Source organism: Pteropus vampyrus, unplaced genomic scaffold (genome assembly GCF_000151845.1).
Source record: "Pteropus vampyrus isolate Shadow unplaced genomic scaffold, Pvam_2.0 Scaffold403, whole genome shotgun sequence".
Taxonomy (NCBI): Eukaryota; Metazoa; Chordata; class Mammalia; order Chiroptera; family Pteropodidae; genus Pteropus; species Pteropus vampyrus.
Genome location: NW_011889184.1, coordinates 294,896 through 307,093, shown reverse-complemented (window position 1 = coordinate 307,093; position 12,198 = coordinate 294,896). Strand labels below are relative to the sequence as shown.

At 37.2% G+C, this 12,198-nt stretch overlaps 1 protein-coding gene across 5 annotated transcripts in view; it reads right to left on the bottom strand.

The window, feature by feature from the left end:
- CPEB4 (cytoplasmic polyadenylation element binding protein 4) overlaps positions 1 to 12,198 on the bottom strand; it is a 66,550-nt gene that overhangs the window by 14,042 nt on the left and 40,310 nt on the right. For 2 of the 5 annotated variants that reach the window (XM_011380735.2, XM_011380736.2), the window contains one exon: positions 1,398 to 1,571. In XM_011380735.2, coding sequence (XP_011379037.1) covers positions 1,398 to 1,571 — 174 coding nt within the window. Of the gene's footprint in view, positions 1 to 1,397; positions 1,572 to 3,295; positions 3,320 to 12,036; positions 12,088 to 12,198 lie in introns of all 5 variants that reach the window. The other 3 variants (XM_023523696.1, XM_023523695.1, XM_023523698.1) reach the window with 3 other exon arrangements.

Below are 12,198 nucleotides of genomic sequence, written 5' to 3'. Positions count from 1 at the left end.
CCAGCCAGGTCGGATAAGATTCAGTCTCCTCTTTTCGTATGCATATAATTTACTCATCAAAGACCAGGTGGGGCTCAGGAGTGCTAAAGATTTGACCTTAAAGGGATAGAAACCCCTAGAACCCATAATACTAAGGAAAAGAGAAGGCCACAGCCAGGAGCTTACTGGAGTGGACAAACTGTGAGCAGATAGTTGGCTCACGACGAAGGCTGTGAACACAAGCTACGCCCTCCCAGGACCGGATGGAGACTGAGTCAGTCCAGACTGAAATTTCGGCACAGCTTCCACCAAGAAAACCAACTTGTGTTTATTTTAGTCTTTGGCGTTTTGAAATTATTTTTGTCTCCATCTTCCAAAAGAATGATCGTCTTAAGTGGCTCAATACATTCGACTCAGTCTAAATGGGATGTTATTAAATATTATTAGACCTTATAGACTTTTAGAGAAAACTCTTCTATTTTCCATAACATGAACTAGTTCATTTCCATTCAGGAAACCAAGACAAAGGAGATTAGGGGAAAAAGCAACTAAGGATATATGGTTGGTACACGGTCTGCTATTTTGACTTTTATTAGGGTCACTGACATCCACAGATAAATAAAATATTCCTGGACAACTAGTCCTCTAAATCTTTGCACGGCTGGCTCCTTATTCGGGTCTCAGTGCAAATATCATTTTCCTCTAAGAGAATTTCCTTAACCACCTGCTCTAAGCTGACTCCCTACATTATTGTACCTGATCGCCTTGTTTTCTTTTCAAAACTTATTCTCTGCTATTTCCTTGCATGCTCACATTTTTATCTGCCTGCCCCACTAGAATGTAAACTCCGTGTGAGCAGGGACCATCTACCTCGTTCACTGCTGTAAACCGGCCTAGGAACAGGGCATGGCCTTTAGAAAGCATGAAAAATTTGACAAGTGAAAAGTTACAAAATGATGTAACTCTAAAGATGCCCTTTTTCGTGGTACGATTGCAGTCTATATTTTTCAAAAGTTCATGCTTAATCTAAGACTTTTAAACAATTGACCATATATTTATGGAGCATTCATCAAAAGGTGGGAAAGAAATACAAAGAATATGTAATTGAATGTGGCCGAGGCAGCCCGCACAGACACACAGAACCCTTGGGAAGCTCTCCCAGTGCTGTTCACGCTTTCTCATTTAGTCCAACCACTTGCTTCGGCTGGTTCCCGAAGTCCTGCTCCCCACTCCTTCTGTGAATGAACCTTACAGGCCACGATAGGAAGGTATGAAAAGAAAACAATGCAATCGAGGCTGAAGACCTGGAACCAGATCAGACCGTTGTTGCCACAATAACAGTAGCCACTACCTCTGAGTTATCTACCGTGTGTGCTGCATCTGGGTATCGGGCTACTAACGCTTCTTTCTAAATATACCTTCATCGATGTCAGGAGGCAACCCGCCCACGAACACCTTGCGAGAATAGCGTTCCACTCTTTCTCCATTCTGGTGAGTGAAGCAGTGAGGTGAGCCCAGGCCACTATGCAGCGGTTGCTCCCCACGGCCATCATCCAAGAATCCATCTTCCATTGGAAACAGTGAAGACTGACCTGGAATAGAAAGCAGGAAAAAAAGCTAACAGAAAGGGCTCCTGGCCACTGATTATCTTGCACAACAAACAAGGAGAACAGTTCATTCAATAAAAATGCTGCCCTTCTTTTTCTCACTGAATAACACATATAGGATCACTCAGCTAGGCTCTTGAATTCTCATCACCTTCAAGTCCCACTGAGCCGGAGAGAAAGTACATGGTTAAGGCGAGGGCTGCTGACTCTCCCACGGGCATCCAGAAACTCCAGCGAGGGGCGATGGAAAGACAGTTGGAGAGGGCTCTCTTTCGAAAGCAGTTGGCAGCAGACTTGGCAGCTAGATGTGCACACTGTCAGATCTGACTGTCAGATGCTAGATCACTTAAATTTTTTTTTAAAAAAGTCAAATGATAGAGCCAGTACGATTTCCTCTGAGAAAGTCCTTTAAATGAACATGCTCATTCTTAAAGTGAGCACTCAGTTTACCTTAACTAATGGGATATCATCAAAACCCATTTATTAGCTGTTATCTCACTTCGTTGTGTGGGCTTCTCGAATTTAGGATCTGGGGGTATGCTACAGATCTATTTTCTTTTAGTTGAGTAATAATCAGTTGCAACTGGTGCTAATTCTAAAAACTCGTCAGTACGTTTGCTCTTTAAAAATCATATCATTATAGACTACATAAGCAGAAAAGACGAGAGATGCCAACGTAGTTGATGTTCTTCCCTTATGGACCTGACAGCAAAGACCAAACTTTTAAATCAGAAGCAAAACACAGAGCCATAAATAACTGCAGAATCTCTCAAGCACTGTTTTGTCACTTTTCAGGCTGCCAATTTACTTCTAGGTACTACACAAGGAATTCATTAATGGGTCTTGCAGAAGTGTATCTTAAATGTTCTTCCTTTATTGAAACATTCCGATGTCTTTCTGCTGCCAAACTTGCCTTCCTTTCAACTTTCATTACTAAACACAAATAATAACAGTATATTGGTTACAAATTTATCCTGTACAACTGCAGCTCAAAAGAGATATATATTATGAAGATTTAAAAAAAGACTACAAAATTGGAGGCTATTTCCTGAATGATCTTCAAAAGTCACTTCCATTTTGAAGTTGAGCTATTTTACTGTCTTGCTTTTAAAGTAAAAAGGCAAAATCTATTACAGACGGCAAGAATCAGGTTTATTCAGGCACCTCTTAGGAAATGATTCCTTAAAATTCTCTAAAAATTCTAGAGCTTCCCCCACCCCTCAATGTTTGAAATTTATAGGATTAGTTATTTTATTTAGCTAATCTCATTTTAAACCAAATGTATCATGCTGACTTGGTTAAAAAAAAAAAAAAAGTAGACATAGGTATTCAAATATAATTGAATTTCCAATATAATCAGGTATTTTGAGATGAGTCGAACTGTATTTTCCTTTTGAAAAGATTCTTAATTTTTTTTCTCCTAAGAAATTCCTTTCAGAAATAAAAGGAAATAAATCGTTAGATATCAATAAGTGCAGTTTATAACATAATATAGGGAAATTATTTGGATTCAAATCCAAATCCTACCATTCTGACTCCTCAAAATAAGAATGTCTTGAGGATCAACTACAGCATGGAAAGTGTGTATGGACCGAACCGAACCTGTTTCACTCCCCCTCCCCACTTCCCCCCAAGGGTTATAAACTGAGCACACCTGGATCCTCTCCAAATACAACTAGACATTCAAAAGTTAGAAACAATAATATTACCTCTCCTTCGCCCATATGTCCTTGCTGCATGTCAAATGAGAAAAAAAAACAAAACAAAACAACCTTTCAAACATTGTCAAAAGAGTCAACTGAGATTTCATCTACCATCTTTTGAAATTGAAAAAACTTGGCTATACAGAATTTTGTCTCAGAAACAAAGCATGTGGATGGTGAGAGGTCCATTTAATGCCTTCTTTCTTTAAGTTCTTCAAGGACACTGTCAAGCTGTATTTAACCTTGTTTTAAGGGAAGCCTTTTGCTGTGACTGTCACTTGAGGTCTAAACTCATAGAGACTGAGTGTGTCGCATGATCTAAGCAACTACTACCACATTAATCTTATTTTCTCTCGGAATTCCCTGCTAACAAGGAATTCAGTAAATATTACAATATTTAATTCTTGGCTTTTTCACCACCAGAGGATAAATAGCAATTTTATACTATCTTTCATTGACTCCCTAATTAAGAATATCATAAGAAATGAAATCTTTAGGCAATTTATAAAGTTCCTTTTAACCAAAGTTATTTTGGCCCTAATCAAGTTTTCAACTATGCCCCAAATGTTGAAAAGTAAAACGTCTGGCATTTACCACCAAGTAGGGTACATCCAGAAAGAGAAGTATACAAATATATAATTATATGTATTTCCCTGAATACTCAGAAAATGGCAGCATAAACTTTAAAACAGAAAACTTTCGAGAAAATGTCTTCCCTGAAACAAATTGGCACTTAAAAGCCCAGCCTGTCCAAAAACTTCAATTCTATTGAATAAACATTTCTTGAATGCCCCCATCTTGTCAGGCACCGTGGATAACAGCCCGGGGCCACATACGTGGCCACATAAGCAAATGACAATAATGGAGCATGCCTATTTGCTACAATAGTTGTGTGACAGGTGCAACAGAAACAGAGAAGGAAGAGCGACTGGTTTTGATTAAAGAGTCAGCGAGAAGAGGGTGTGGCATTTGAGATGGACCTTAAAAGAAAAACAGGCAGGGCATTGCAGGGTGGCGATGTTACAAACAGGGCGGCTGCAAGGTTCAGGGAAAGGTGCCCAGAACAGAAGCATATGGAACAGGTGGGATCTTGGCTGGAGATTAGGTTTAAACAAGAGGCTGAGACCAGGTTTTGAATTAGAAGGTATAAGTAATATCTTTAAAAAGTCATTACACAAACTGGTCAGGGTTTTAAAGTCTTAAGGCCCATTAGATTCAGGCTAAATAAGAAGTCAGTTCTAAATGAGTTATCAGTATAACTTAGAAGTACCATATGCAAAGTATTTTCCAAAATGGAATTATGTCTTATACCAAAATACATTTCCAACGCTGGATTTCACCAAAGTACTTGGACGAATGGATTAAAACAACATAAAATCTCCCTCGGCAGTTAGGTTTTCACTTGAATAGGTCTTAAGTTCGGGAAAGGGATTTTTTAACTTAGTCAACCTGACAGAGGTTAGAGAGACAAAGATGCCACAAAAGCAGATGCTTGTTTAAGAACATTCTATTCATACAACTGCTCCAAAGACGAGGGAGTTCGGGGAAATGAAGGATTCGCAAATCTTGGTTCTGTCAACCTTAACAAGTTGCCTAATGTTGCTTGGATTTCTGAGAAAACATATTTGAAAAGAGTAGGCTTTTAAAAGCTACAAAATCATGTAAAACTCTCATAGCTTCCATTATTTCGAAAATAAACATAGTTCTCAGGAACAGTAAAGGCTATAGATCAAAAACAAATTCAAATACTCTTAAAGTCTTCAAAATTGTACTTTCGAACTTTGATTTTTATTCCACAGAATTAAGCTGATTAATATAAAAGAATTCACAGTTAAATTCTGAAAACTATTTAGATACATTTTCCCACATTAAGGGAAAATCAGTTATAGGTGCCCAATACTTATAATATAAAAATTGCCCCAATAGGGAAATTAATATAAATGAGTACCAAATAATAATAATAAAAGCAAGGAAATTCTGGAGCACATAAAATGAGAATGTTTAAATGTTTGCTTTCCACTTATTACAATGCCGTTAATACTCTATGTTATTTTTAATGTAGATTCTGACATATGACGGATATATAGAAAGTACACAAATCATAAGCAAACGGTTCAATGTATTTTCCATAACGTAAACACACACCTGTGTTACCGGAACCCAGACACTAACGGAATGGCCAGTGGTGGCACTTCACCCTATGGACGAAAGACGAACAAAGCCTTTTTCCTCATTTACTGCAAATCTAACTTGGTGCAAACCAAATACAAGTACGATGAAAAACTTTTAACACAGATTCTGACCACTCTCCTGAGGAAACTGTCTTGTCAACTGATTTCCAATCTAATGATTATCAAGTGTTGCATATTATTTGATGTTTATCAAACATTCAGGGAAGTAAAAGGTAAAAAAAAAAAATTCTTTAAATATGTTTAAAGAAATCTACGCTTGGAAAAGTTCTAGTTCGGTTAGCTGAAATAAACTCTGCTCAGAATTTTTCTTCAATTACCAAAGAATACACTGTTAAAAGATTTTAAAAATGCATCACGCTGTTATTGAGTAAAATCTTCTAGTTCCCATCAGAGTTAAAAGAAATACTATTCATATGTTTATCTACTCTTCTTTTTATTCCTTAGTTTTGATTTATAAAGTCCTCGATTTAATGTTCAGTACTAACATGATTCAAGAATGTTCTAAATGGCCTGGAAATATTATGGCTATAAATTTTTATAACTTCTCGATGCATGTTGTCATTAGATCTATTAAGAAATACTTTATTTCCAAAATGTCTTTACAAGATTGCTTAAAAATGCCCTCTATTCATCATTAAATTCCCTCTAATAAAATATTCCACTAGTCTGGGATGCTAGACTTGCAAAGAAGGTACAAAAAGACTTGTCGGGTCTTTTTTCAATATACTATATATATTTTATTATAAATATACAAATATATACTATATATTTCATTATAAAAATAAAAATGTTTATGTCTTAATCAGTATCTTTTTCTCATTTGTTGTAACATTTGTTACACTCAGAAAGCATCCACAATAGTGATATATTCATAGGAAATATGCAGTATGCAGCCATTAAAAAAATACGGCACATATTCATGTGCTGACGCTACTCTCTAAGATGTACTTGCATGAGGTGCCTAAGTGTGTATTGCGTGGTTCTTATTGTGTAAATTTGAAAGTAAAATAATATAAATAGATATGTGGGAATATGCATAAGTCTTTTTTCTAGAAGCCACCACAAGAATCTCTGGGGAGAGAAAATGGAACGGGAAAGGAAGGATTTCACTTCTTGTTTATCCATTTTTGTACAATTTAAATTGTAATATCATTGCGTATTATTTGTTAAAGGACACTTCTTGATTTTCTTCTCGGTGCTTATATTAAAAACAAATGACATATGAAAGAAAAGCATCCTTTCCTACAAGAGGGCATCTAATCGATTCCATACAGAAGAGGCCTTGGAGCTGTGAGGGATGAAATTTCCTAGGTTTTCATAGGCAATGAAAGACTGATCCCAGCCAGGCTAATGGGGCCTCCTCAGGCTCTCCGCCACCTCTCAGCATCCCTGGCTGAGAAGCAGATAGTGATGCTGCTTGGAGAATCGAGGGGCGAGGGCTCAGATTAAAAGATGTTATCAAATAGCCGATTGTTCCAGTAGGACTTAAAAAAAAAAAAGTGTGGGGGGGAATTAGTCAAATTCGTAAATCCGTTTAAAAAAATTTGTCAAAGGCTGGAAGCTAAAAGGAGTTCATCTGTTAACAAAAGAATAAACATGGCGGAACCAAAACGCAGACACTCATCACAGAGACCGGGACACACAAATCAATGAAGATGCAAAGAATCATTTTAAATGACTGTATACATCAACCTCTGATTTCATATACTCACTGTCATAAAATTATTTTAGATTTATGCTTAAGAGTTAGGATTTCCTATGTCACATTGGCTTGCGTTTACACTAGCTTGTTGGTACAATATTCACAGAATGTTGAGAAGGTACAATAAATGTGAGACTATTATCTGTGCTATCTTAGAGAAGGGCAGAGAACGTAACTGTAGTTTCTGCCTATTCCTAACCCTCAGTTTCTCATTTATGAAAATGGAAATCTGATGAAAGAATAAATGACACCATGTGAATATATGATGATTGGACAGTTAGATGCTCAGCAAATAATCGTTTTCTCCCTTTCTCAAAAGTAAACTCATAGTCTAGTCTATATTCTTGAGTTGGTCTTCAACGATTACTCTCAGCTTTTCATTACTATTCTGAGGCTAACCATTGGAGAGCACTTTAGAGTCTACGGTATATTGTCTCATCATCTTTTTTATGAAAGGATCTTTCAATGTGTTCCTTACTGCAGCAACTAGGACCATACTGTGTAGGTTTTCAGTGATTGTCATCTATATTTCTCCTTGGTAAATTACACCCTCTCTTCTCATAAATTTCTCCCCTCCACCCCAAACCTTAAGCGAACAATCGTCCTCCTTTCGTGCCAAAGAACTATAATTAAGAGATGCTGTCCTATGCTAATCTCTCAACGATCTCTTACTAATCTCCTCTGAGACGAGCAAATCTTTCACTTGATGCTTCAAAGTGAAAGATCTCCTCAGAGGAAAGGATATAACTTTTCCTGCCCAAGGTTCATTCTGGACGCAGCGAATCCCGAAGGCTAAGGCAATGGATTGGGAGGTCGGAGAAAAAACGACAGCATACAAGCAGGTTTATACAGAGGTGGTGGCGGCTACATCTTAGTTTTCTTAGACAAAATAAAGCGTCAAGCCAGGTAAAGGGAAAATTAGTGTTTTACTCTGGGGTGTATCTCAGAGCTAAACGAAGACCCACCAGAGGAACCTGTGAGGTAAGCTTCTCATATGCTTCGCCCTCTTCTCTGACTGAGCTGAGAAACTGAGTTCATTTCGGGCTTGCTTTCATATCCGAAAAAATGGATATAATAGCTAGCTATATTTCTATTAGATAAGATTATGGAATGAATCACTTCCCATCCTCAAAATTCATATGCTGACGTCCTAACTGCTCCCTCCGTTCCTCAGAATGTGACTATATTTGGAGAGAGGGTTTTTATAGAGATAATTAAGATTAAACGAGGTCAATGGGGTGGGCCCAAATCCAAAATGACTGATGTCTTCATAAGAAGAGATTAGGACACAGACATGTACTGAGGAAAGTCATATGGAGACACAGACAGAAGACAGACATGTACAAGCCAAGGAAAGTGACCTCGGAAGAATCGACTCAGATTGCCAGCCTGCAGGACAGGAAATAAATTTCACCCAGTCTGTGGTACCTGCTATGCCAGTCCTAGCAAAGGAATACAGCATCCAAGTAGTAGCTAGAAAGTTTACACACACACACACACACACACACACACACACACACACACACACACACACACACATTCAGGATCCAAGGATTCCCCCTCAAAAAAAAATCTCTACAACTAATAACTCAACAATAAACTGAATAGAATGTACACTACAACACTCTGAGCACAGGTATCAACTACTATTGGTTGAATTATATTGGCAATGTCTTTAAAAGACGTGGTACATAGAGATCACTGCATAGTATGAGAACTGATGAATGAGAATGCACCCCCCAACAACAACAACAACAAAAAACAATGTAATTTGACTAACCTACCGAGTCAGCCCTTTTCATCTTTGTACATGCAAATTCCAATATCATTCCAACATAAACTGATGAAGCTGGTAGACTACTCTGAATCTTTATTTTTATCTATTTCGGATTTAAACCCCACTTCTTTCCAAAAACTTTTGTGATTGCTTAAAAATTTCAAAACACGTTATGCAATCGCAGTCGACATTCAAATGTTCATGTAAGAAAGAGAATAAACAGTTCTTCTATCTTCGTATCCAAGCAAAACAAGAAATGGCTTTCAACTCAAAAGAGGCTTGGAAGAAAAAGCTCTGGAAGTTATAGCTGAAACAAAGTAGAATAGCTATATCAACACCTTTCTAAAGGATTTTAAAGCCTGAATACACTATTTATGTTGGACAGGAAAGGCTCCTTATAGTTCCTTAAAGTCTTAAAATTGACTAATGAATATAAAGCAACACGATGTATTAGGTTTCTATTTTCGGTTTTAAGAAAAGGTGGCATGGATTAAGATGCAAAGGGCCTGGACTGCATTTAAAAGTAAATAAAGTATTACTTTGGCTATCTTGATAACAGACAAAGTATGTTCAACCACAGATAATTTTTACAAATTCATCTTAATTTTTGTTTTGTGTTTCCTTCCTAATAAAAATTTAGCACTAACCATCCTAACAACAACAATGACAACAAAAAAATGACACTATTTTAATTTGATTATGTGCCAGGTGCTATGCTAAATGATTTGCATGCATTTCATCTTCACCCAAACCTACGGGATGGGTAGTATTTGGTAATTTTTGAATTTACCTTCATTAAGCACAATTAATGTATTACACTAGATTTGCAATATGGGTACTCCCAAAACCTGAGCTAAAATAAGAACAAAGCTATTAAGAATCAGTACATGAATGAGATTAATTAATGAGATGTCTATAGAAATAATTACCACAGAAGATGTTTCATAAATTTGACTAAACAGAATGAGCTATGTCTACTCCTAAACCAAGGTGACTAAGAATTTATCTTGACACTCCTCCACCCCCAATTTATTTTAATTTCATAATTTTTAATCAATCTTCTGTTGTAATCTAGACTTTGCTATTGCAAAAAGAATAAGTCTATCCGTCAGCTTCAACATCTGGTCTACCCAGGAGCTTTATTCCCCGTTACAAATGCATAAATTGACATCTGGTCCTAGTTGGTTGGTTATTAGGAACTAACGCTTTATCAAATCTGACAAAATCAAGTTCTGAGGCCCTAAATCAAGAATACTAGGTCCGAGACCATGGCGGTTGTAACCCCACACTCTGGGGTCTTGCTGGAGGAGTCAACAAATTTCTCTGATATCTCTTTATTCTTTCTTTATCTTCCTATCTTCCAGTTTAAGACAATGTGAATTAAAGCCAGTAAACCTTTATAACAAAATGTTCGTATATGCAACAGTAAAAACTATCTAGTCCCTTCTAGAATCTACAGACCAATCAAATTTCAAAACATAAACATTTGGGGGGACAAGTTACCTTTATTTTTTCTTTGCCAAGTCAGGGTTATTAAAATCTAATCTATTCATAAAAGAGAATATTTACAGGGGGCAAAAGAGGAAAAACAATCTCATAATAGTAAATTTTTTTTTTTTATGAAGTGAATTTAGCTTTAAGGAAAACCCACTGGAGAGTGTTTATTTTTCTCACCTCAACAAAATTAACTGATCTAATTTAGCGACTTCATGAGCAAACTGGGACAAAGAAGAGTTGATCACTTTGCCTAAGACCACGCAGCATTACCTCAAACCTCGGTGCACTGCAATTTTCATCACACAGATCTGACTCTAAATCTTGTTCCACAGGAAAAGCTAAAATCCTGCTACAATGGCAAGCCTTATATTTTTTTCCCCTTATCGCGACGCCACCGTCACCACTGGGTTTGGTTTACAGTCTACACATATTTATGCTGAAATATTATCTTTTGGCGTTATTTCTGGCAGCGGTAGCGTGAAAAGATCAAAGTCCAATGAACAAGTGAGGTTTTGATAAACCACACAACCTCCAGAGGATCTAATGCACCCACAGCCACCCCCATAAATCAAATCTCCTCACTTTTTCCTGGCGCGACAATCCTGTGTTCCACTGATTTCAAAAACTAGCCCATAAGAGGTCCAGTCATAAAGATAACTTTTGATTTCCCATTCACAATATACCAGAGACAAGGAGCGGAAGGGTTTTGCTTTGTTTTTGGAACGATGAGAATCTAGCTATTTAGTCAAGACCACTTCTTAGAAGTGGTGGGACTTCAAATGTGTTTTGGGAAAAGGAAGGCATCGTGAACACACGAATTTGAAATCCACTCAAAAGTAAATGAGTAGAAAAGAAGTAAATGAGACCTCTGCATTCCACTCAATTATTTTAAACTATAGGACTATCAAAGAGATATTTTTTTCATCCTTTAATTCCTTCTCTGCATAGCTGTCTCCTCTTTCTCTGTGAAATTTAGTTTGCTTCGGCATATGCTCATAAGACAAGAACTCGACAGCACACTGGTAATATTTAGGACAGGCGAGGACTTCACTGAAGACACTATAAAGGCCAGTAAAACTTCCTTTTTCTGGTTCTCATTAGACAGCTCACAGAGAATGACCTTGTCCTTTGCAATGTCAAGCCCTGTGGTCTCAGGCTGCTTTTTCTGGTTTTAGATCTCTGTCTACCCTCCCTTTGTCCTGAAACATTTTTCCAACTACACAGAAATGACTTTCCTGTTGACATCTCAAAGGTCACTCTACAGAAGCTAAAGTTAGATTAAGCCATCCTTCGAGTATCATTATGGGATACTCATTTATCCCCATGGTCACCAATTTCGGAGAATCGGTGGGCTCTCAAAGCTTAAAAAAAGTTCTTGCCACAATTTGGGAGAAAATGATTCATAGTCAATTATTAATCTATCATATGCTGATAGGTTAATGACAACTTGCAATTATTATTACTGAACAAAGTAACCTCGTTTCTCCACTTGTTGAAGCATAACTACTGTATTTTCTCTCCTAGTGCTAACTTGTTTCGGTTCTGTGAACTTCGCTAGGGTATATCGATTATCACTTACCATTAATAAGCAGAGAGCTATCGGATCCTGGATATGAATAGTTTAGACGACCTGAAGGTAAAAGAAGGCCGTTACTAAATTTATTTTTTTCATGGATGGTTTCCGCGTATTCAATAACAAAACTGAACTGTTTTCGTAGGTAAGGTATTTAAAAAGCTCTAT